This window comes from Motacilla alba, unplaced genomic scaffold, assembly GCF_015832195.1.
Source record: "Motacilla alba alba isolate MOTALB_02 unplaced genomic scaffold, Motacilla_alba_V1.0_pri HiC_scaffold_28, whole genome shotgun sequence".
Classification (NCBI taxonomy): domain Eukaryota; kingdom Metazoa; phylum Chordata; class Aves; order Passeriformes; family Motacillidae; genus Motacilla; species Motacilla alba.
Genome location: NW_024037374.1, coordinates 924264 through 949642, shown reverse-complemented (window position 1 = coordinate 949642; position 25379 = coordinate 924264). Strand labels below are relative to the sequence as shown.

Here is a 25379-nt window from a genome sequence, read left to right as displayed (position 1 = left end):
GATCTTCTGGCCCCTCCTGAAAGGGTGCTCCCCGCAGACCATCTGGTGCAGCACGATGCCCAGGCTCCAGATGGTAGCTGGCTTGCCATAGTACCAGCCAAAGTGGGTCCATTCCGGGGGGCTGTATGAGCGTGTTCCTATGGAATACAGATGGAGCTCAGCAGGGGGATGCTGCTGCTCCCAGAGCCTGGCCCCAGCATCCCTGGGCGTGCCGTTGCTGCCCCAGTGGCACACAGGGTGACCACTGCCCTCTCGCCAGCACCTGGGACTTGTGTCATGACTTGGGGTTGGAAAAGAAGTCACTGGTGTTGGAAGAGGGCAGTGGAAGCCCCAGCTAGGCCTGATCATGACAAAAACCCACTCAGTGCTGGGGGAAAATCCATGCCTTCATCCTCCCTGCCTGCATTGCCCCAGAAAACTTTAGGAACCCAAAGCAAAGCAGGTGAGTGGAGCAGTCCAAGCCCTTTCTCACCTGCACACCAAACTGCCTGGGGCACAGGTTCTGGACTCCCCCCCTCTCTGCTATCCCCCCCCACGGCTGTTTTTGTTGGGCTGGCTGCTCCAGCCCCAGCCCCAGGCCTGGGCACAGTGGTGGGCAAAGGCTGCCAGCAGGGCTGGAAGATGCCTCCCCACCCAGCCCTGCTCAAAAGCACCTTGGCTGAGATCTCAGTGCCATGAAGGGCAGCAAAAGGGAGAATCCCTGCTGCCACACCCAGCTTGGGCTGTGAGATGTTGGGCCATGAGATGCCGGCACCAGGAGCACACCCCTGCGTGGGCTCACCTGCAAAGTGAATGTAGGCTGTGTCTTGCAGGTAGGTGCCACAGCCAAAGTCAATCAGTTTGGCCTGCCCGGTGGCCAGGTCAACCAGGATGTTGGCTGGCTTGATGTCGCGGTGCAGGACCCCGCAGCTGGTGCAGTGCCGCACGGCCTCCAGCACCTGGCGGAACAGCTCCCGCGCCACCTCCTCGCACAGGAAGCCCCGGGCCCGAATGAAATGATGCAGGTCCTGACACCGCTCCGGGCGCTCCAGCACCATCACGATGTCGTTGGGGAATTCACGCCACTCCAGCAGCTGGATGATACTAGGGAAGCCAGTGGACACCTTGGCCAGCAGCACGATCTCCAGCGGTGCGCTGGTGCTGTCGGGCTGCGGGAGGAGCACGATGCCGTCAGTGGGGCCGATGCCGTGCCAGAAGTGGGGAAGCCCTCACCCAGCCTGGGATGCTCTGCGCCCTGCGCTGGCCCCACGCCCGCTCTCCCTCCAGGCGTCCTAAATGCTCCCACCCTGCCGGGCCTCGGCTCATCCCCGCCCGGCACGGCCCGGCTTCTGCCGCTGGCCCCGCTCACTCACCAGCTCGCCCCAGTGCTGCACGCGCTTCCGTGGCACCCTTTTGATGGCCACCTGCAAGCCAAGGGCAGCAGCGGGATCAGCTCGTCGCCTGCCCTGCCCACACCCATCCTCCTCCTGCTCCTCCTCGTCCCTTGCCCGCCGCCGGCCCCGCCGCTCACCGGGGCGCCGTCCGAGAGCCGCGTGGCCGCGAAGACGCTGCCGAAGACGCTGCCGAAGCCGCCGCGCCCCAGCAGCGAGCCCAGCCGGTACTGCTCCTTCAGGCCCCGCTGCGCCTTCCCTGCGGGCGGGACGCGGCTGTCAGCGCTCGGCCCGGGGCCAGCACCGGCCCCCGAGCGCCCCTCAAGCGCCCCGGGCCGGCCATCGCCAGCCCTTCGCTCCCTGACACGGGACAGCGGCGGCTCGGGGCCGGCGGCCGCGCTGCCGAGCGGCGGAGCTCGGGCCGGGGAAGCCGCAGCGGAGGCGGCGGCAGCGGCCGCGCCGCCTGTGTCCTCCGCGGGCCCCGGGAGGAGCCGGGGCCGGGGCCGGGGTCGGGGCCGGGGTCGGGTCTGGACCCTGCGTCGGGGCCGGGGCCGGGCTCGGGCCAGGCGGAGCCAAAGGGCGGCGATGCCGCCCCAGCCCCAGGCACTGATGCCCGCCCAGCAGCGCCACCGCCAGCACGGCCAGAGCCGCACGGAGGCGAGACCGCGGCGGGACGCCCGGGGCCGGGGCCGGGGCCGGGGCCGGGGCCGGGGCAGCCCCGCCCGGGGCCGGGGGCGGGCCGGGGGCATGGCCCGGGCCGGCAGGGGGAGAGGGAGGCGGGGAGAGGAGAGGGACGCCGGGAGACGGACACCGAGAGAAGGGTGCCCGACAGCGGGAAAGGGACAGAAAGAGAAAAAGAGAAATAGAGAAATTAAGAAAGAGTGATAAATAGTCGCTCTTTTTGCTGCCGCCGCTTCCGCTGCTGCAACTGAAGCCCCGGGGCCGTTTGTCCGCGTGTCCGTTCCCCGCTCGCCCCACGAGCCCCACGGCCGAGCCCCGCGCGCCCCGGGACAGCCCCTTGCTCTGTCCAAACACGGCAGCTTTGCAGCCTTGAGCCCACATGCACAGCCCTGACTCCCGCACACTGGCACAGCAATCCCCTCGCTGCCTGCTCTGCATTGGCCTTGCTGAGCCTCAAACACTGTCGGGCACATTCCCTTGCTGGAGGATTCCTGCCTGAGCCAAGCACTGCCCTTACATCGCCAGTGTTGCTTTCCAGTGACAACAGGGGAAGGCAAACTGTGTGTGGCTCCAGGTATTTTAGAGTGTCTAAAACTTGCTAAGGTACCAGTCCTAGTGGTGAAGTGCATTTGGAATAAATGGGATGGAAATGTAGTGCAAGATGGAAAAGGGGAGCATAGAAAGAAATAAAACATCTTGGATTCTTTCTTTCCATTCTCATTTCATTTCCTAAAGGCTGTTTCACTTTTCCCAGAAGCTTCTCCACAGTCCTGTTTGCTCTTTCCAAGTGCCTTTCCTGGAGAACCAGGTGCAGCTTCCGTCACAAGATGTGCCACCTAATGCCGCTGGCTGGGATACGGGGTGTACCCAGGAGCTGCATCAAAGCCGGATAGCATAGCTCTGAGGGGGGCTAATCAGCCCAAGCTCTGGCGGTGCCCCTAGCCTATGCCTTAGCAAGCCTTTAGTGATTTCAGCTCAGTGATTATCAGCTCATGAGTGATTTCAGCTCTTTGGGCTTGCTAGGCTTGGCTGGGGCACGCAGCAGGCACTCGGAAGACCAGGAAAGAGAGGAGAGCGCTGTGTGAGGTTCCAAGACGATGTCTTTATTGGTCTTCTTCGTAGCTCTTTCACGGGGTGTCTCGAAGGGTCTCAGGGACAGCGGCTCCAACGAGCCGGGCAGAAACAGGGGTTTATATAGGGTTAGGGAGGATTGAGAATTGTCCAATGGTAAGGGTTAAAGGAAAGTGACCTATAGCTTTACAGAGAGATAAGCAAGGGTCCGAGAGCGGGAGAGAGGGGCTCCTTTTGTCCAGTCATCCTGACTCAGCATTCTGTCTCTGAACGCCAAGGCAGGTTCGCAGGGCCTGTGCCTGCTACAACTCCACTTTCTGTATTTAGAAAAAAGGCACTCCCTATAGCTCTTTTGAAACAATGAACAAGACATGAGAACATGGCTAATACAATGACAATCACAAGCAAAATCCACAACATTCCCTTAACCAAAGATGCAACCCATCCTGTTAATCCCCATTGACTGAACATGTGATTAACCCAGTCCGGGTTGTTTTCTACTTTCAAGTCCTTCACAAGGTCCCTCAGTTTCTGGATGTTCGCATGGATGGATTCCGAGCGTGAAGAGAGGTTGAAGCAGCACATCCCTTCGAAGTCCTCGCAGCCATGTCCGTGGGCCAGCAGCAGGAAGTCAATTGCTGCTCGGTTTTGGAGCGATGCATGTCTTATGGTTTCTTCTTCCTTTAAGAGATCGCTCAGGGCTGCAGATGTAGCATTAGCCTGCTTACTGAGCCAACACCCGAGGTGATTTATTTCACCTAGGGCCTTGGCTGCAGCTACTCATGGTAGGAATAGGGAGACAGCAATCTTTTTTGGTTTGTTCTAATCATATAATCTGGGATCACAATTTTCATCAAATTCTGTGTAGGACCTTTTGCGGCGTTTTAATTCACTTTCTTTTTTCCAATTGTGTAACAAGGTGATATTTGGAGTCAGGGTAGAAAGTCTCCTAAGGGTACAGGGACCTCCCTGGAGTCGAGAGGGAATCCCAGCCCACACTCTGTCACCACAGATGAGAAACGTTCCCTTGGGTAATACTTTGGGATTGAGAGAGGACACAGAAATCACACGAGCAGTGTAATTACATCAATTAGGAGGGTTATAGGCTTTGTTAATGGGTGATATGTCTTTTCGATATGTGGTTTTGGTCTGGTCAATTTCTGGCCAATTATTTTTTGGGCGTCTGAAGTAGAATTTGATGCAGTATGTTGCCTTGGAGGACCCCAGCAGGTCCAATTCTTGGGGTTCCTCTAGAGCATTGGGCAACATTTTTGTCCACTCATCCCAAGTATCTACCAGGTTGGGTCTCTTACCTGTGGTGCGGAGGAGCTCTGTGTTATAGACGGGCCAATCATCGGCTGCGAAGGGAATTCCTATTAGACATGTGGAAAGTGGGTTATCAACACTTCCCATGGATAGACACATGTTATCCTGTTTTAATGTTTTTGCTAAGGTTACCCAAACATTATGGCTAGGCTGTGGGCTAATCCAACCGATGGCATACGGTACGGTGAAGAGCATCCAGGCAGCAGTAAGGACAGCACCAACGGAGATATTTTTCATCTTTGGACAGGAATGGGGCTTCTGATAGGGAATATAAGCAAAATTTGTTATCTTTATGACAAGAGGGTTAGGGTTTTCTCCCTTGTTCCTTCCTTCCCCCCCCCCCTTTTTTTTTTTTTTTTTTTTTTTTTTTTTTTTTTTTTTTTTCCTCTAATAAGCTAAGGATAGGGGGGGTAGGTATAGGTTTTTTTGATAAGAGGCAAGAAAAGGGAACAGTAGGGTTTTTAGGGTACAGAGGGGTAAAAACATAAAATTCTAAAATTCAGAGAACAATTTTGTGTTCAAGCTATATCTAGCTTCTGGCTAAATGCAGCAGAACGTTATTCAGCTTTCTGTTTTGTCTGCTGTCACGTGGTGGGACGGTCTTTCCCTATGCATGTGGAGATTCGGCGACGTCTTCGTCTCCAGGCAGAGCTTGTTTGGTTCTGAGGAGGACTTGTGTTTGACTCAGGAGGATTCTTGTCAGTGTTTGTAGCGGTAGTGTTTGCAGTGCCTAGGTATGGTTTGATGTTTTTTCCTGGGTACCATCTCGGACCTGATGGTAGTAGAACACACACATATCCTCTTCCCCAAGTGATCAGTTGGAAAGGTCCTGTGATTTGATGTGTTTCTGGGTCCTCCACCAGCACAGGTGGTTTCTCAGTGAGCTTTGCTTGGGTGGTATTTGCAAAGTGCCGAAGTATTGGTGGGTCAGGCTCTGATGTTGTACAGTTTAGGAAGTTGATGACATAGAGAGCCTTGCAAAGTCTTTCAACTGGAGATATGGCTCTTGTTTCTCCTTGCTGCTGATTGAGGACTCTTTTGAGGGTTTGATGTGTCCTTTCTACGATGGATTGTCCTGTGGGGTTTGCAGGTATGCCTGTCTTGTGTTCTATTCCCCACTCACTGAAGAACTCTTTTAGCTTACGAGAGGTATAGGCAGGTCCATTGTCTGTTTTGATCTCCTTTGGTACTCCCAGGGTAGCGAAGGCAAGGAGGAAGTGCTTTATGGTGTGCTGTGCAGTTTCTCCTGTATGTGATGATGCAAACACTGCTCCTGAAAATGTGTCGACCGATACATGCACGTATTTTGACCTTCCAAAGGGTGTGAAGTGAGTTACATCTGTCTGCCACAGCTGGCAGCTGTTCAGACCTCGGGGATTGACTCCCGTCCCCATGGATGGTATCTGGTAGTTTTGACAGCTCGGGCATGTGGCAACAATAGCTTTTGCCTGCTCCTTTGAAAGCCTGAACATTCTGATAAGGGCAGGTACATTCTGATGAAAAAATGCATGTGACAACTTTGCCTGGGCAAAGATGTTAGGAACATTAGCAGTCTCTACTGCCATGGCTAGTGCATCCGCCCTCCTGTTCCCTTCTGTGATGATGCCTGGGAGGTCGGTGTGTGACCTCACATGCATTATATGATAAGGTTGCTTTCTGCTGGAAATAAGGCGTGTTAGTGCAGAAATCAATTGGTGTAACTTTGGATTGGAAAGGTCTTTGAGAAGAGCATGTTCTGCTCTCATAGCTATACCAGCAACATAAGCTGAATCTGTGACCAAATTGAAGGGTATGTCTTTGAATTTCTCAAAGGCTCTGACAACAGCTGCTAATTCTGCAATCTGTGGAGATCCCTCCACTATTTCAATATCAGATTCCCATTTTTGGGTATTTGGGTCTTTCCATGTCATTACTGACTTGTGGGATGACCCTGAGCCATCTGTAAAGATGGTTAGAGCTTTGAGAGGAGTCCTGCTTTGGACTAATTTTGGGGTCAGATGAAAGGTCACATCCCGATTAAAAAGTTTGTGTTTTGGGATATGAACTGAAATTTGGCCTGTATAGCTATCTAGGGCGAACTGGAGACTTTCATTGGTCTGAAGCAAATGCTCCAGGTCCCCAGTGGTCAGTGGCAAGTATATGCATGTGAACTCACACCCTGCAAGAGAGCGGAGGCGAGATCTAGCCTTTTTTATTAGATGTGCCATGATCTCTTGGAAGGTGGTGATTGTCTTTTTAGGTTGGTTATTTGTAAAGATCCACTCCAGGATCAGCAAAGGGTCTCTAAGTTGAGTGTCCCACTGGAAAATCAGTCCATAAAACCGAGGTGCTTTTCCCAAAACGACGAACTGGAAGGGCAGGCTGGGTTCAAAGCGATGGGCTTTGCGTGAAGACAGGGCTTCTTGGACCTTGGTGATGGCATCTCGGGCCTCTGTTGTGAGAGTGCATGGAGAGTCCAGATCCTCGTGGCCACGGAGAAGGTTGAACAGGGGAGCAAGGTCCTCTGTTGTGATTCCTAGCAGGGGACGCACCCAGTTGATGGATCCACACAGGCTGTGTAAGTCCCTCAGGGTCTTTGGGTCGTCTCGGATGGCGAGCTGCTGGGGTACGATGGTCCTTTCCCGGATCTGGAAGCCAAGGTAAGTCCATGGGTTGGTGTACTGTATTTTGTCCTCACGGATCTCGAATCCTGCCTTTTCTATGGTTTCAATAGTCTTTTTAACTGCTTTGTCCAGGTAAGCTTTTTCTGATGCACAGACCAGGATGTCATCCATATAGTGGTGGATGATTGCCTCTGGGAATAGCTTCCGAACGGGAGACAGGATGTGAGCAACATACCACTGGCATATAGTAGGACTGGACTTTAGTCCTTGAGGCAGAAAACGCCAATGATATCTTTTAAGTGGAGCCTCTCTGTTAAGGGATGGCACCGAGAAAGCAAACCGTGGGGCATCGAGAGGGTGCAGAGGTATGCTGAAAAAACAGTCTTTAATATCTATGATAGCAAGTGTCCAGTCTCTAGGCAGCATCGATGGGGAGGGCAGGCCTGGCTGTAAGGGGCCCATGTCCTCGACGACTTCGTTGATTTTGCGAAGGTCGTGGAGGAGCCTCCACCTGTCCGTTGCAGGCTTTTTCAGTACGAAGACTGGAGAGTTCCAAGGGCTGGTGGTCTCAACAATATGGCCTTTGGTTAGCTGTTCTTCCACGAGAGCTTGTAGTGCGCGCAGCTTTTCTTCGGAAAGGGGCCACTGCTCGATCCAGATCGGGTCATGGCTTTTCCAGGTGAGTTGAGGAGTATCTGGCAGTGCGCGCTCCTCAGTGGCCCCAGTTAGAAATCCTGGCTGGGAATACGTAGGGAGGCCCCCCATTGGGATAGAATGTCCCTTCCCCAAAGGGTGATGGGGGCCCTTACCACGAATGGGCGGATGGTTGCCAGCTTGCCTTCAGGCCCTTCGACGAGGACGTTGTTCTTGCTCCGCATGGACACTGTGGCTCCACCGATCCCTGAAATCGTGCCTGGCACTGGCTGTAGATCCCAGTGTGCTGGCCACTCTGAGCGAGCGATGATGGTCACGTCAGCACCGGTGTCCAGCATCCCTGGCAGGTGGAACTTTTCTCCTCTGCAGGTGAGACCACACTCAATGGTAGGCTTACTTGGTCCCACAACTTGTGCCCACATTGCTGTAGGGTTGAGAGGAAGCTGCTCCCTGTGATTCTTTGGGAGTAGAAAAGCCTGTGCAATTGGAGTTCCCTTTGAAAGAAAATATGGTAAGTCCGTGCAGTACACCTGGACAAAGATTTCTTGTCCTGAGTGCACTGTTTGCACCTCTGGAACAACGAAGATCTCCTTTGGGCTATGGACAGTGTCACCTATGATTAAGATGTTAGAAGGACCGCCTTTTGGCCCACGTTTGCCTGTGGGAACACGATAAACATCTTTATTTTTAAAGTCAATGGACAGAGCAGTTACCAGCTGGCGTCTTGTTCCCATCGGTGTCGCTCCATGTGTTGGACCCTCTTCAGGTGTCCTGGAATCTCCCGGGGTGGTGCGTGGATGGGTCTGGGTGGCCTTTGATTTGTTGTCGTAGCCCGGGGCTCTACCGGGCTCCGAGACACGTTTCCCGAATACGGCTGGGAGCGTGGCTGGTGCTGGGGCCTTCGGTAGGTGTGGCCAGGGTATCGGGCAGGCAGCCTGTCTGGACAGTCCCTCATAAAATGTGTCAAATCACCACAGTACAGGCAGCGAGTCTGGTCTTTAGAAGCCATAACTGCATATGCACCAGAAACTCCTTCAGCAATACCCTTAGAAACTGCTTCTGCCACTGTATTGTCACTGGACAAATGACGTGTGCAGCTTTCCAGCATTTGCTCTATGGTAGGTTCTGTGTCCAGGGGTAGAGCCCTCAGAATTGTTTTACATTTTTCATTAGCATTACTCATGGCAAGTTTACACAATAGTTCTTTTCTTGCCTCTGTGCTCTCTATCTGTTTTTCTAGAGCATCTTTAACTCTGTCCACAAATTTGATAAAGCTTTCTTCTACTCCTTGTTTGATATTAGAAAAATGTTGGGAAGGAGTGGAATCATCTGGGGTAAGAAGTAAGGAGGTTTTTGCTGCCATAGCCAGGTCCTGCAATGCTTCCTTAGGTAAGGTATCAGCCTGATCATTAGGTTTCTGTAAATCCCCTTCACCGGCCAGCTGTTCAACTGTAAGATCTGGCCTATCAGCATTTTTAGCATATGAATCTGATAATGTTTTCAATTGTTTTTTCCAATGCCTTTCCCATAACATATATTCTGCTGGGGAAAGGAGGCAGTGGGCCATATTCTTAATATCGTGGGGTACCAAGATATGTGCTGAGAACGTGGCTTCTAGGAAATTTCTAAAAATATGAGAGTTTCTGCCATGTTCTTTAGCTGTGTTCCTTAGCTGTATGAGTTCCTTATTTGTTAGAGGTTCCCACGTTTTTCGGGTAGTGGCCCCCCCTCTTTTTCCTTTTTTATAATCTACTGGGAAGGCAGAAATTCTCTGTGCCATTTCCCAATCTCCTGCCTTTGCGGCTTCGAGTTTAATTTGGGCCCATGCATCAATATACTGTGTATCAGAATCAGAGTCACTGTCACTGCTGTCCGAGGAGGAGGAGGAGTGAGAGCGAGAGCGACCCTTATGCTTTTTATGTTGTGTTGGAGCTGGCTTTGGCAGAGCTTTTTGGGACTGGGGTGGATTTGAGGAAGCACACGGTAAGGCTTGGCTACGGGGGGTTTGCAGTGGCGCTGGGATGGCAACAACTCGGGTGGCACAGCACGCACAGGATTGAGGCACATGTGGGGGTGGGGTGGTACCGTGGGGGGTTTCCGAGGTTCCGTGCGAGGGACACTGAGGGTGGGTGGGTGGCTGGGAAGCCGGGGGATGGGGGCAAGGGGGGTGCGGGGGGGCATTGGGGTTGGGGGGGGCTGCCGCGGGTACAGCGTGGTTTGCAGGGGCTGCGGCAGCCAGGCAGGCAGGGAGACCTCCTGCTGCAGCACAGCTGGGGGCAGAGATACACGCAGTGGCGGGGGGGGCAGCAGCAGGGGTGGGGGCTGTGTTTGAGGGGCCGGCAGGGACGGCAGGGACGGCGGCAGGGGAGATAAGAGGGCCCGTGGCAGGAGGGGAGGGAGCAGTCGCAGAGGTGGGGGGGGTGGGGTGCACACAGGATGCTGCGGGTTGCACAATCGCTGGAAAGGGATTCGTGCTTGCCGTGTCTGGAGGGGAAGGCGGGGGGAGGGTGGGCCACGCAGACCCCGCAGGTGCGGCAGGAGGGGTGGGGAACGGCGCCAGGTTGGTATTAGCAGTTCCTGACAGAGGAGTTGGTTGTGAGTTGGGAGCAGAGGTGGTATTACAGCCCAGGGAAGGAGAGGCTGCAAGGGAGAGCTTGTCAGCACAATTTACATTTGAGGGGTCTGGTGAGAGAGATGAGGTGGTGTCTCTGTCTTTCCCTGAGGTGTTAGTAAGAGAGGGGTTTTTGTTAACTTTCTCTACAGCTTTTGTTATAATATGAAATATAGGTATAAAATGGGCTACAGATAAATTCTGTTTGGACTGTGAGAGAAAGAGTCTAAACCCAACCTGATCCCAAAAAGAGTCTAGAGTTATGGTATCTGTAGTAACATCAGGGAACTGGAGGATTATCCATGTTATAAACTTTTTCAGATTAGATTTTGAAAAATTACCTTTAGAAAAAGTTGTTAGCAGATAGGATTTCTAGGATTAGTAAATATATTTCTCTCTTTTTATCCTGGGATCTTGTACTAAGTTTTGATCCCATTATTCCCATTCCCTACCAGCAGAAAAAAGAGAAAAAAAAGAAAAAAAAAACTAAAAAGGGACCCAAGTAGAAATTTTTTGCACGCAAGAAAGGCTGATTTTTTAAAACTTACACTTTTTCAGCCAGATGTGGGTCAAGCATCTGCTGGTAGGTGGTCTTGCTGTCTCAGTCTCCTCAGGCACTCATCCCGCTGTCAGGGTGAGGGTCGACTGAGTCCCTCCAAAGCAGTCCTTCTAAAACGGAGGCCTCACTTCTTCTGGGGTTTGACGATTTGAAGGCAGTTACTATTTCAGGAAGAAATGCTGCTCTCCAGGGTTTTTCGTCCCGGTTCGGGCGCCAGTTAATGCTGCTGGTTGGGCTACGAGGTGTACCCAGGAGCTGCATCAAAGCCGGATAGCATAGCTGACGGATAAAGGAAGACTTGCACATCCGATGATGAACAACAAGCCTCAAACTTTATTGATAGACACGCATATTTATATTAGTGTTAATAAGGCTAATACATATTGCAAAAGGCGAGCTCATTATTGGTTAGTTACTTATCAGCCGACTACACCTACTTCTGCATTCTTGTAGTGATACTGTTACGACTTTTCTGCTTTTCTTCATATTTCTAGCTGATTTCTAGCTGAATATCTTCCCTCCCTTTTCTACTGTTGCAGCAAGGGCACAGTGTCCTTGCCTTATATGGAAACTGACTGCTGGCTCCTTTACCTGTCTCCTTGCTTAACCAAGGGTATTACGTCTAAATGGCCTCTCTCAGCTAGCCAACTGTCCACAAAACTCTCCACACATAGCTCTCAGGGGGGCTAGTCAGCCCAAGCTCTGGCAGAGCCTCCAGCCTGTGCCTCAGCAAGCCTTTAGTGATATTCAGCTTTAGTGATTCTCAGCTCATGAGTGATTTCAGCTCTTTGGGCTTGCTAGGCTCGGCTGGGGCATGCAGCAGGCATTTGGAAGACCAGGAAAGAGAGGAGAGTGCTGTATGAGGTTCTGAGAAGATGTCTTTATTGGTCTTCTTTGTAGCTCTTCCACGGAGTGTCTCAAAGGGTCTCAGGGACAGCGGCTCTGATGAGCCGGGCAGAAACAGGGGTTTACATAGGGCAAGGGAGGATTGAGAATTGTCCAATGGTAAGGGTTAAAGGAAAGTGACCTAAAGCCTTACAGAGAGATAAGCAAGGGTCCAAGAGCGGGAGAGAGGGGCTCCTTTTGTCCGGTCATCCTGACTCAGCATCCTGCCTGTCTTAAGGCCTTAGAATGCCAAGGCAGGTTTGCAGGGCCTGTGCCTGCTACACTGCAGTGTCACAGAGAGGGGAACGTTCGGGCAGCAACAACTGTGGTCTCACAGAGACCAGGACAATGGGACTGCCACAGCTGTGGTGTCACAGAGAGGGGAACACTGGGACTGCCACAGCTGTGGTGTCACAGAGAGGGGAGCACTGGGGCTGCCAGGGCTGTGGTGTCACAAACAGGGGAACATTTGGGGCTGGTACCCTGCAGTGTCATAGAGAGGGGAATGTTGGGACTGCCAGTGAGGTGCTGTCATAGAGAGAATGCCGGGGGTGGCACCTCTGTGGTGTCACAGAGAGGGGAATGCAGGGGTTACAACCGCTTTGGTGTCATACGCAGGGGACATTGGTATTGCCACTGCTGTCATGTCACAGAGAGGGCAACACTGAGGCTGCCACCACTGTGGTGTCACTGATAGGGGAACACTGGGGCTGCAAATGTTGAGGTGTCACAGAGAGGGGAATGTTGGAACTGCCACTGCGGTGCTGTCATAGAGAGTAGAACTTTGGACAGCCACCCCTGCAGTGACACAGAGAGGGGAACTCTGGGGCTTCCACCACTGCGGTGCCACAGAGGGCGGTACATTGGGGCTGCCACAGCAGTGGTGTCACTGAGAGAACTTTGGGGCTGCCACTGTTGTGGTATCACAGACAGGGGAACGCTGGGGCTGCCACTGCTGTGGTGTCAGAGAGAGAGGGACACTGGGGCTGCCACCGCTGGGGTTTGACAGAGACAGGGACTTGGGGCTTCCACAGCTGCAGTGTCACAGGGAGGGGAAAGTTGAGGTTGTGACCGCTGTGGTGTCACAGGCAGTGGAACACTGGGGCTGCCACTGCCAAGGTGTCACAGGGAGGGGAACGTTGGGGCTGCTACTTCTGTGTTTTCATAGACAGGAGAACGTTGGGGCTGCCACCACTGTGGTGTCAGAGAGATTGGAACGTTGGAGCTGCCACCACTGTTTTCTCATAGAGAGGGGAATCTTTGGTTTGCCACTGTGTTGGTGTCAGACAGAGGGGAATGCTGGGGGTGCCACAGCTGTGTTGTCACAGAGAGGGGAACGCTGGGGTTGTAACTGCTGTGATGTCACAGAAAAGGGATTTAGGGCTGCCATAGCTGCCATGTCACAGAGAGGGGAAGGTCAGGATTGCCACCACTGTGGTGTCACAGAGAGGGGAAGGTCAGGATTGCCACCACTGTGGTGTCACAGAGAGGGGAATGCTGCTGCTGCTACCGCTCTGCTGTGACAGAGAAGAGAGCGCTGGGGCAGCCATTGCTGTGGTATCATAAAGAGAGGAATTTTGGGGCTGCCACCCTTGTGGTGTCCCAGAGAGGGCAATGCTGGATTTGCCACTGCTGTGGTCTCACAGAGAGGGGGACATGGTACTGCCACACCTGTAGTGTCACAGAATGGGGAGCATTGTGGCTGCCACTTCTGTGGTGTCACAGAGAGGGGAACGCTGCCAAACCTCCCCTGGTGCTGTGCCCACTCCAGGGCTGCTCCTCTGTGACACTGCATGGCCTCCTGGGGACATTGTGACACTGCAGGGACTGATGGGAACATTGTGACACTGCAGTGTTTCCTGGGGACACTGTGACACTTCTGGGACTTGTGGGATCACAGGGGCCTTGTGACACTCTGGGCCCTTATAGAATCCAGAGGCCCCTTTGGGGCCATGTAAGAGATGGTCCGAACTTTCTGTCATTTGCCTCACGACTGTCACAAGGACAGAGACCGCGACCCTGAGGACCCTGGCTGGAGTTCTGGCCTGGCTGAGCTGGATGCTCACCAAGTGATCGTTCACAGCTGTGTTTACAGTGACTGCTTCTAGCAGGGGGCTGGCAAAGGAGCTCCTCGCCCTGTGTGCTTGCACCTGCTTCCTGACAATAGCCCAGGAATTTCCCCACCTCTTGGCCAAATGAACTTTCAGGGGTAACTTTGGTGGTCCCCACAGAAAATCCTTCATCTGCCTCACTACCACCGTGACAGACGGAGATTGTAGCCCCCTCCCAGGGACTGAGTCTGACACGCCCATGATTCTAACTCGATGCAGGGGGGCTGACCAAACGGAAGCGAGATGTGCCAGGTGTGGTCATTGGGTCAAGAAAACATTGACTCTTGCTCACTGCTGAGAACATGACCTGTTCCCCCTTGACGGCTTCAATAGACTTATTCTTCATTGTACCTGTTCCCCCTCAGTGATTTCAGGAGACTTACCTGTTCCCCCCCTTGGCGAAGGACTATAATAGACCCCTGAGTTACCCAGGACTTTGAGATTCTCCCCGACGTCACAAGGCGAATTTCCATCGATCTGAACCACAAGGATTTTGTCTGTACCCTTGGTAACTGTACTCTCTCTCTTTTTATCTTTTATCTCTTTTCTAATCCCTCTGTCACATTTGCTGTGGGCACTCAATAAAAGCTGCATTTGTTTTGATTCATAGTGAAATCCCCTCTGTGTTGTTTTCGCACTCTGAGATCAGGTAACGAACCATCACGTCCTCCGCTTGTACGAGGATCGTGGCAGAGGTGCCCAGCAAACCAAGGGAAAAAGACAAAACCAGAGGTCAAAGTGTCGTGGGGTGCTGTGGGGTGTCATGGGGTGTCCCTGTCTGTGCCAGCACAGGCGCAGAAGCTCAGTGCAAGGAACAGCCACGGGAACATCCAGGGGACACAGGGACACCCTGCGGGACACGTGAATATCCCGCAGGACACGGCCCCGGGGCCTCGGGGACTTTGGGCCCACTGGGGGCGGGGGGCAGGGGACATACAGAGAGGGACAGGGACACACGGAAGGGAACACGGTCACATGAGGGAGATGGGGACAGAGACACTCGGAGGGGACAGGGACACATGGAAGAGAACAGGGTCACATGGGGGAGATGGGGACGGGGACAATTGGACAGGACAGGGACACACAACAGTGGATAGGGACACATGCAGAGGGATAGGGACACACGGGTGGGGAACAGTGATAGAGGGGTACATGGAAGCGGGAACAGGGACACACACAGGGAGATGGGGACACACCAAGGGGGGAACATGATGCCACCAGGATACACATGTGGGGACGCTGCCACCAGGACATGTCAGCACAAGGAGTCACCAGGACAAAAGGCGGATCCAGTGACACCCACTGCAGAGCCACGTGACCCCGCAGGTGACACCGCCCACGCCCGACCCTTGCCCTGTCCCCAGCCTGTCGCCAGGAGCGGTTCCATGGCGGTGGCCACGGTGCTAGGTTCCCTGGGCGCGGTGGCCCTGGGCACCTTCGTGGTGGCCCTGCTGCTGCAGTGGCTCTGGGATGCGCTGGTGGCTGTCACCCGATTCCGGGCCACTTGTCGCCAGCTGAACAAGTTCCCCGTCCCGCCCTGGCGCAATTGGTTGCTGGGACACACCGGCATGGTGAGGGGACAGCGGGTGGCACCTGCGGGGACAGCGGGGACAGGGGTGGAGGCACCTGCAAAGGAACAGCTGGGTGGTGGCACCTGTGAGGGGACAGAAGGAATGGGGTGGTGACACTTGGGGGGATGGTGAGATGGGGTGGTGGCACCTGCAAGGGGACAGTGGGGACAGACACACATGTCCCCAAGGTTGGCAGGGTCCTGAGGACAGACATGTCCCCAGGCCTATCTGTGCCCCCAGTGGCACACACGTCCTGTTGTCCCCAGGGCCAGAGCACGGAGGAAGGCCTACAGCAGGTGGACACCTTGGTGGCCCAGTACCGCCATGGCTGCCTCTGGTGGGGACTTCCCTGGCTGCCTGTCCTGCGCCTCTTCCACCCCAGCACCCTCCGGCCTCTCCTCAGTGCCTCAGGTAGGACATGGGACATCAGACGGGTCCCCAGGGCCACCCGTGGGTGTCACCGCACCTGGCAGAGAGAGCTGGCAGTGCCCAGGCAGTGGCCACCAACCCAAGCCCACAGGTCCCCAGAGGTGTCACCATGGCCAGGCCAAATGCCACCCCACAGTGGCCACCAACCTGTCCTTGAGGTTCCCCAAGGCCACCCAAAGGTGTCACCATGTCCAGCCTCTGGCTGTCCCCCAGCCCTCATCCTTTGGTGGCCATGGGTGCTGGGAGAGGGTCCCCACCCCAGGGTCCCCACCTGAGAGTTAATGGGTGCAGACAGGGCGGTGCCACCCCCAGTGTCCCCACACAGGGGCCCTGATGGCCCCCCAGTGAATCCCTGCCCACCCTGTCCTTGTACCCTGCAGCTTTCGTGGCCCCCAAGGACAAAATTTCCTACGGCTTTCTCAAGCCCTGGCTGGGTGAGTGGTGAGGGTTAGGGTGGGGACAGCACCTCGGGGCACCCTGTGAATGGAGTTGGGTGTCACAGGGGTGGGGACAGCACCCCAGGGTGAGCCCCCAGATGGATCTGGATGTGTCACAGGGGACAGGGGTGGTTGGGGAACAGGGACAACCTCCTGTGTGCCCTCGGCGGACCCCGGTGTCCCCTCCCCAGGAGAGGGGCTGCTGCTGAGCAATGGGCAGCGCTGGGCGAAGCACCGGCGACTCCTGACACCCGCCTTCCATGGGGATGTGCTCCGGAATTACCTGGGAATCTTCAACCAGAGCACCCGTGTGCTGCTCGTGAGAGATCCGAGATGTGCACGAGTCCCCACCTGCACCCCAAATCATGAGTGCTGCACCCCAAATCCTGACCTGCACCCCAAACTCTGACCTGCAACCCAAACCCTGAGTCCCACACACAAAATTCTGTCCTGCACCCACTGCTGCATCCTGAGGCCTCTCCTGCACCCCAAGTTCTGTCCTGTACCCAAATCCTGTCCTGTCCCATACCCCAAACCTGACCCCAAACCCCACCCTCACCCCTTGTTCATTGCTGCATCCCTGTTCCACACCCCCTTCCCAACTCTTCCCCCTCTCCCACCCCTGTCCCACCCCCCAGTTTATGCCCTGTCCCTGATCCCCTCCCTGTTCCCTGCCCAACCCAGTCTGTCCCCACAGGCCAAGTGGGGGGCAGCAGCAGTGGCAGCTGGTGGGGGGCCGGTGGAGTTGGAGGTGCTGCAGCCCCTGAGCCTCCTCACCCTGGACACGCTCCAGAAGTGCATCTTCAGCCACGAGAGCCACTGCCAGGAGTGAGTGTCACCTGTCCCCACTGACCACCCTGGTGGCCAAGGTGACCCCGCCATGTAGTATGCAAGGTGACCCCCAGCCAGGGAATAATTGGCATCTGACTCCATTTGTTTCAGAATGCTGAACAATTGCTTTATTAAACTATACTATATTACATTAATACTATAATAAAGAGATACTATACTAAAGAGATACTAAAAAGACACTAAAGAAAAACCCGTGACTGCCTCCCACAGTCGACTAGCTCTGACCTAATTGGTCAATAAGTCCAAACAACCACCACCAGAATCCAATTAAGAATTCACTCTCAGTAAACAATCTTCATAACACATTCCACATGTGCAAAAACAACAGGAGCAGCAAGTAGAGATAAGAATTGTTTTCTCTTCTCTGAGTTTTCTTGCTGCGTTTCCCAGGACAAATCCTTGGGAAATTGTGCCTGCTGCTCTCTGTGAAGAGAGCTGCGGCTACACCACCATTGTCCCTCCTGGCCATCCTGGTGGCTGTGCTGGCCCCGCTGTGGTCCCCACTGGCCATCGTGGTTCCACCACTGTCCCTGTTGGCCATTCTGGTGGCCCCAATGGCCCTGCTATCATCCATGCTGGTGGCCACAGAGTCCCCCCACTGTCCCTGGTTCCCACAGGCGGCCCAGCGAGTACATCCAGGCCATCCTGGAGCTGAGCTCGTTGGTGGTCCGGCGCCAGCTCCGGCCACTTCTCCACCCGTGGTGGCTCTACAGCCTCTCCTCTGATGGCCGGCGCTTCGCCCGTGCCTGTGCCACTGTCCACGCCTTCACTGCTGATGTGGTGCAGCGCCGGCGCCAGGCACTCGCCTGCCTGGGCCACCAGGCCTGGCTGGATGGCCACCGGGGACACAGCATGGACTTCATCAACCTCCTGCTGCTCACCAAGGTGGGGCTGGGGTGGTGGCCATGGGGACATGGAAGTGGTCAAGAGGGTGGTCGTGCCCATGGGGAGATGATGGTGACCATCAGGGGATGCTGGTGGCCATGCAAGGGTTGGCCATAGAGGCCAGGGGGATGCTGGTGGCCATGGCAGGGGGGGTTGGGCATAGACTGGTGGCCACAGGGGGACATGGAGGAGGGACATGGAGCTGGTGGCCACTGGGATGGTGGTGCCCATAGGATGGTGGCCATGGGGGAAGAGTGGTGGCCATGGATGGGATTTGGCCGTAGACCGGTGGCCCCAGGTGGCCCATGGCTCATCTCACCCTGGCAGGACCAGAACGGCCACACCCTGTCGGACGAGGACATCGCGGCTGAGGCTGACACCTTCATGTTTGAGGGTGAGCACGAGCTCCCAGGCGCCATTGGGGAGGAGCCACTCCAGTGTCCCCTCACTCACCCAATGTCCCCACAGGCCATGACACCACGGCCAGTGGCCTGGCATGGCTCTTCTACAACCTGGCTGGCCACCCTGAGCACCAGGAGCGATGCCGCCAGGAGGTCCAGGAGCTCCTGGCTGGCCGGGACACTGCGGACATTGAATGGTGAGATGTCCCCAGGGCCACCCCAGTCATGTGGCTCGGGGACACGGTGCCACCCCTGCTTGTCCCCAGGGAGGACCTGTCCCAGCTGCCCTTCACCACCATGTGCATCAAGGAGAGCCTGTGGCTGCACCCTCCTGTCACTGCTGTGTCCCGGCGCTGCACCGAGGACATCCCCCTGCGTGATGGCCGTGTCATCCCCAAGGGTATGGCATGACCAGGGTGTCCCCAGTGTCACCACCCCCACCCTCATCTGCTGTCCCTAAAGTGGCCGTTCCCACCCCTCCAGGGGTCATCTGTCTGATGAGCATCTACGGGACCCACCACAACCCAGACCTCTGGCCCGAGCCTGAGGTAGGGCCACCCTATAAGATGTCCCTGTCACCATGGTGGTGACAGCTGTGTCCCTTCGGCATGACTGTCGGTGTCACCTCAGGTGTTCAACCCTCTGAGGTTCAGCCTGGAGAACAGCAAGGGACGGTCCCCGTCATCCTTCATCCCCTTCTCTGCTGGCCCCAGGTATGTGCTGCACTGGGGACAGGAGTGTCCCCAAGTGCCACCCTTGTCCCTGGCTGGGTTCACAGTGGGGTGACAGTGACAGTGGGTATGCGGTGGCAGGAACTGCATCGGGCAGAGCTTTGCCATGGCTGAGATGAAGGTGGTAGTGGCATTGACACTGTCCCGGTTCGTGCTGCGGAGGGACACGGCGAGGCCACCCCCGCGCCGCAAGCCCGAGCTGATCCTGCGTGCCGAGGACGGGCTCTGGCTGCTGCTGGAGCCACTGGTGAGAGTGTCCTGAGGGACACGGCTCACCAGGACACGGGGACATCCTGCAAGGCAGGTGTCACAGCCAGGGGAGGAGCAGGGAATAAATGGTGGCATGAAGGGAACAGTATCGTGGTGGTGGTGGGGATGTGTTGTCCTTGGTCATGGGCCACCTCATGGCATGGACATGTCAACCCATGGACTTGTCCCCCAGGCCACTTGGCACCATCCATGGCCACGTCCCCCATGTCCTCATACAGCCCCATGTCACCATCTATATCTGTGACCCCCCACCCATGCCCAGTATCGCCATCCACAGCCATGTCCACACCCATCTCCTTGTCCATGTCCCCATCCCCATCCCCACCATGTCCCCCAATGTCACCATCCATGTCTTAGTTGAATATCTTTATGTTACCCCAATGTCTGGGTGAAGGGATGAAGAAAAACGAAAGAAAATCAAGGCCAAAATAAAAGGATTTACATGTCCATGCTGGCTGAGTATCCATGTGCTTGGGTGGGTAGGAAGGACCTTTTTTAGAGGAATTTCCACTCAATTGTCTCAAAAATCCTGTTTTTTTGCTCCAGTCCATCACCATTTGGCTGTGAAAGATGCCTGCAGACCAGAGAGAATGAGAATCATGGAATGATTCAGGTTGGAGAAGACCCCCAACACCATCCAGTATTCCTCGATGCCACCAGAAGAAATGATTGGATGCAAAAGGTGAGATTTTTTTGGGGTCAAAAGTAAAAAAACTGCGCTGTCCCCAGTGAATTCCTGAGGTCAGTTTGCATCCCAATGATTTTTCTCCTGCTGTGTCCAAGTGCCCAAGGGGAGACAGAAAGATGTGGGGACCACCAGCCAGGTGTCTTCCTAACGTGGATGACCAGGACCATGGCTCAGCAAGTCTCTGCCCAACTCGGGTCACTGTGGACCATCCAGTGGGGGTGCTCCAATGGGGGATGGAGTTGGAGCAGCGCTCAAAGCCCTTCCCGCACTCGGGGCACTTGTAGGGCTTCCCTTACTGCTGCCTCCCTTGGTGCTGGGTCACGGCAGAGCTCTGGGAGAAGCTCTTCCCACACTTGGGACACTGTTAGGGCCTCTCCCCAGTGTGGATCCTCTGGTGGGCAATCAGATGGCAGCTCTGCCTGAAGCTTTTCCCACATTCCCGGCACTCGTAGGGCCTCTCCCCAGTGTGGATCCTCTGGTGGACAATCAGGCGGGAGTTCTCAATGAAGCTCTTCCCACATTCTGAGCACGTGTAGGGGCATTCCCCAGTGTGCATTGTCTGGTGGATGATCAGGTGAGAGCTGTCACGGAAGCCTTTCCCACATTCCCCACACACATAGGGTCGTATCCCAGTGTGGATCATCTGGTGGAGGTTCAGGCTGGAGCTCCTCCTGAAGCCTTTCCCACATTCTCCACATTTATAGGGCCGTTCATTGGTGTGGATCCTCTGGTGGGTGATTAGGTGGGAGCTGATCCTGAAGCTCTGTCCACATTCCCCACACTTGTAGGGCCTTTCCCCGGTGTGGATCCTCCGGTGGCGGTACAGGTTGGAGCTGATCCTGAAGCTCTGTCCACATTCCCCACATTTATAGGGCCGTTCCCCAGTGTGGACAGTCTGGTGGGTGATTAGGTGGGAGCTGACGCTGAAGCTCTTTCCACATTCCCCACACTCATAGGGCCGTTCCCCGGTGTGGGTCCTCTGGTGGACGATCAGGTGGGAGCTGATCCTGAAGTTCATCCCACATTCCCCACACTCATAGGGCCGTTCCCCAGTGTGGATCCTCCGGTGGACAATCAGGTGGGAGCTCTTGAGGAAACCCTTCCCACATTCCAAGCACTGGTGGGGCTTCTTGCCATCGTCAAGCTGCTCATGGACCACAGCCTCAGAGCTCTGGCCAGATCTCCGGCTGCCTTCCTGGCACAGGGTGGGTCTTTCCTTCCCAGAGCACCCTGGGCTGGGTTTGGAGCTCCTCCTCCTGCAGGATCTCCGGGGCTTTTCCTCCCCGTTGGATTCCTGCGCCGTGGAGCTGCTCAAAACGGCCTCTTCCACGAGGTTCTGCCGTGGGGATTTGCCCTCCCTGGTCTCCATCCTCAGCTCCTTGTCTGGGGGAAGAAGGACAAGGAGAGGATGAGATTTGCTTCCATGCCAGAGGCAAGGGGAAGGAGATCCCCCCAGTGCATCCCCAGCAGGACGGCATTGGCAGCAGGGCTGTCCTGCAGCCGGGGGCTGGGCTGGGAGATGGAGCAGGAGAGAGGGGGAAAGGGGCAGTGACTTCCTCCTCACCTGCCTCAGTGTCCCGGAGCATCTTCCGCTTCCTCGCAGCCTCCTCCTCCATCCGGCCAAGGTTTGGGAATGGGAAATCCTGATCTGGGGAAAAACAAGATGTGAGTGCATTGGCTTTGAAGGTCCCGCTGGCCAAGTCCATCTCTAGAAGTCACTGCCTGTCTGGTGGCCAGAAAAACCTCCAAAAATCAAGAAGGAATCCAAAAACCTCTCCCAGGAGTTCCCTGTTTTCAGTGTCCTTACTTTGGGGTTATGGGGGTCCCTCTTCTCAGAGCTGCTGGGGGCCTGTGGGTCCTGGGCATCCCCCCCTCCTGGGTCCTGCTTAGACAGGCTGAGGGGCTATTGGGGGTCCCAGGGGTGACTTTATGATGCTCATATTCCCATTTGTCTGAAATAAGTTTTTCACCTTTAAGACTGGTTCTGAGAGCAAAGAGGGGGGAAGAAGTGCACAATTTGTTTTTAGAACCTTTCTCACTCCTCCACATTCCTGCTCCTGTGCTGTCTGCAGATGGACAGACAGCAGGACAGAGCTCTCCTTTGCTTTTAGTTAGTTTCAGCTTGCTGAGGCAGAGAAGTTCCCTGGACTCTGGTTTTTGGTTTTTCCTTTTCTTTGGACCTGTCTAAGCCTGCTCTGGACTGAACACCCCGAAGAGCACCAGGAGCTCCCACCTGTGCCCCACTGGGGCTGGGCCGTGGCATTTCCAGCACCACAGGGACTGACAGGAGACTGAGTGAGCCGAGCTACAGCCCATGGAGGGACTTTGTGAGTTTGTCATCTCTTTTGGAGCAGCAAGAGGTTTTATTGTTTAATACTGTTCATTTTTTGGGCTGGTGAGTGCTTTGCCTGTTAAATAAACAGTTTTTTCCACTTTTCTCAAAGGAAATCTTTTTCCAGAACCAGTTGGGGGAGGGGCCTCTTGACTTTGCTCTTCTAGAGGAAACACCTTTAGAGGTTTTTCTCCCAAAATTGCCCTAAACAATGTCCCCATCGGCTTTGGCTTTGAAGGTCCCACGGGCGAAGTCCATTTCTAGAAGTCACTGCCTGTCTGGTGGCCAGAAAAACCTACAAAAATCAAGATGGAATCCAAAAACCTCCCCCAGGAGTTCCCTGTTTCCAGTGTCCTTACTTTGGGGTTGTGAGGGTCCCTCTTCTCAGAGCTGCTGGGGGGCCTGTGGGTCCTGGGCATCCCCCCTCTCCCGGGTCCTGCTTAGACAGGCTGAGGGGCTATTGGGGGTCCCAGGGCTCATGCTCTCCTGATTCTGTGGAAAATGTTCTTGTGATTCATGTCAATTGGCAATGCAATCAGCAAATGCTTCTATATGCTGTGTGCACAAAGAAAGGTTCTGAAACTTTCTGAACAAATAGCCAAATAAAGCATCAAAATCAAAGAAGTATAGTAGAGTAAAAGAGAGGAGGTAGCAAGACGACCAATGCTTAGAATAAAACAGAGGAAGCTGGGGTAAAGCTAAGAGATATTGCAACAAAGCAACTAAATGCTTAGGTATAATAAAAAGCTTGATGCACTTGACAAAATCATGCAGCAGACACCAGGGTAAGGCTTCCCTCCAGACAACCACAAGAATAGGAATCAACGACCACCTGGAAAGATTATGGAACTGCTGCTCCCAGCTTATTGATATTTGCTCATTTGGACTAACCAAGCACACTGGAAAATGCTTTGTAGGCTTCAAAGCAGTAGATATACTTTTATGAGCTTGTAAGTGGGGTGTGCCGTGAGTGGAGCGGTGACTCCCCGGCCACCCAGCGCTGCTTGCTTTCTTTAAAATAAAACATACAGAAATAAAATTCGGATTGACTACTGAAATTTTATATCAATTCGAACGCGGCTCCCAGGCGTCCCAGGGTCCCCTTCTCCAGCACCCCCCCACTCCAGGCACTCAGCGCTTCCCCCGCTCCCCGACAATACTCCCAGGGTCGGGGGCTCGGGCCCCACTCATCTCCCGGCTCCACCACCCCTCCAGCCTGCCGCAGCTCCCCCAGCTCTGCTCTCGCCCCTCTCCCCACTCCGGGGCTCCCGCCTTTCATGCCCGGCTCTCCCGGGGATCCCCAAAGCCCCTGTCCCGCCCCGCCGGCACCGGGCGAGCGCCACGTGGGCCCCGCAAAATCCCCCCAGGGCCATTTACGGCTCAGCTCTGCACTCTGCGAGATCCAAAAACATCCCCTCGTCATATAAAGAAAAAATACCTCTCCCAGCGACACCCAAATATATTTGGGGCTCGACTCCGGAATCTGCGAGACCCAAACCCCACCAACCCCTCCCTCCACCCCCAAAAATCCCTCCCGGAGCTGCCGCGATCGACTCGGGGCGAGCTTCCCCTCCGCGCTCACCTGCGCGATGCAGGGCAATGCGGTGCTGCCGGGGCCAGCCGAGCTGCGGGCTCTGCGGGCTCGCCCTGGAACCCCGCAATGCCCCTTCCACCGCTGCTGCTGCTCCTCGGGCTGCTCCTCTTCCTGCTCCTCCCCTTCCCCTCTCCCTGCCCTTCCTCCCGCTCCTCCTCCGCTCCCGCCCCGGACCCCCCTTTCGCACCCCCGGTGCCCCACGGCCGCAGCAGCACCGGCTCTGGGGCAGGGCGAGAAACCCCCAGGAGCCCCCAGCGATGGGCAGGGGGCTCGGGGCCCCCCCAGTGCGGATCCGTCCGTCCCGTCCCGCTCCCCCCGAGCCCAGATTCCGCTCCCGGGGCTCGCTGGATGCGAGCGGGCGGCGCAGGCGGGCTGGAAGTGGGGAGCGCTGGGCGCTGCGGCTCTGCCCGGCAAATGCGGAGGCACCGCTGAGCAACCGTGAAAAATGCGTATTTTATGACTGGCTTTTTGCTAATGTTAAAATGAATATTATATGTGTTATGTTAGAAAGTTACGCTGTATTAATTTTCTTAAGTAGTGTGTTAAACACAGTTTTAGGTTATAACATCGTGTTAAAATAGAAACTATGCTATGTAAGATACTTTTTTTAAAGAGCGGACTCGCACCTAGATAGCAGCCACAGGACACCTAAATCTTTCAGAGAAAAAGAATTTCTTGCTCTCTTATCAGAAGAAACGAACTTCTTCCTGCCTCGCTCAGCCCTGAAGACGCCGTTAGGATTCAGAGGAAGAAGTTGACACTGCCCAGACAGAATCCTTTGTTTGAATGGAATTTACGCATCATGTATGAGGTGTATGAATATGTAACAGGCTATTGCTTTTAAGGGTTAATCCTCTGTTAACGTTTGTCCTTTTTCGGGCTTATTTTGGCCAGAAAGAGGTACCCGGACTGTCTGTAACTCTTTGTTTTTATTGTCTCGTATTGTACTAATCCTAATTTTCCAAATTTTTATTACTCTAATTATATTACTATTTCTATAACCATTTTATTACTATTGAACTTTTAAAATTTTAAAAACAAGTGATTGGCATTTTTCACAGGAATGTCAGAGATACATATTATAATATTGGCTTTTCACCAATAAAAAATTGATTCTATATGTGTGGTGTTAAAGTAACTTTGTTACATAGTTTTTATTTCTGTTGTTAACTAAAACTTAGAAATAGCTGATACAGTATGCTTGTGTTAAAATGGCTGCTTGGATGGGATAAAACCCAATGAACACAGGATGAGGACACCTGCTACAGACACGCCAACTGTCCGTACTCACCGTCTGAAGACAGCGTGGGCCGGGGCC

General features: G+C 54.7%; 2 protein-coding genes, 1 long non-coding RNA gene and 1 pseudogene across 4 annotated transcripts; 2 read left to right on the top strand and 2 right to left on the bottom strand.

Moving 5' to 3' along the window:
- The window catches only part of LOC119696322, a 2199709-nt pseudogene that overhangs the window by 2128316 nt on the left and 46014 nt on the right, over window positions 1–25379 (top strand).
- On the top strand, window positions 15257–20307 carry LOC119696327 (cytochrome P450 4F3-like). The gene is made up of 11 exons (XM_038126029.1): window positions 15257–15442; window positions 15709–15853; window positions 16500–16627; window positions 17006–17136; window positions 17778–18045; window positions 18373–18439; window positions 18514–18643; window positions 18713–18846; window positions 18930–18994; window positions 19077–19159; window positions 19259–20307. Exons 1-11 carry the CDS (start codon window positions 15257–15259, stop codon window positions 19437–19439), a joined length of 1518 nt encoding a protein of 505 aa, XP_037981957.1. The 3' UTR covers window positions 19440–20307.
- Window positions 20323–21931, bottom strand: LOC119696332 (zinc finger protein 239-like). Its single transcript, XM_038126035.1, has 2 exons — window positions 21700–21931; window positions 20323–21518 (listed from the first exon to the last, which is right to left on the bottom strand). The coding sequence occupies exons 1-2, from the start codon at window positions 21839–21841 to the stop codon at window positions 20500–20502; spliced, it is 1161 nt and encodes a 386-aa protein (XP_037981963.1). The 5' UTR covers window positions 21842–21931; the 3' UTR covers window positions 20323–20499.
- On the bottom strand, window positions 22830–24907 carry LOC119696392. 2 transcript variants are annotated; one of them, XR_005255565.1, is made up of 3 exons: window positions 24050–24907; window positions 23300–23478; window positions 22830–22959 (listed from the first exon to the last, which is right to left on the bottom strand). It is a non-coding gene; the product is annotated as an uncharacterized LOC119696392 (long non-coding RNA). The 2 variants fall into 2 exon arrangements; XR_005255566.1 differs by having other exon boundaries at window positions 22862–22959; window positions 23359–23478.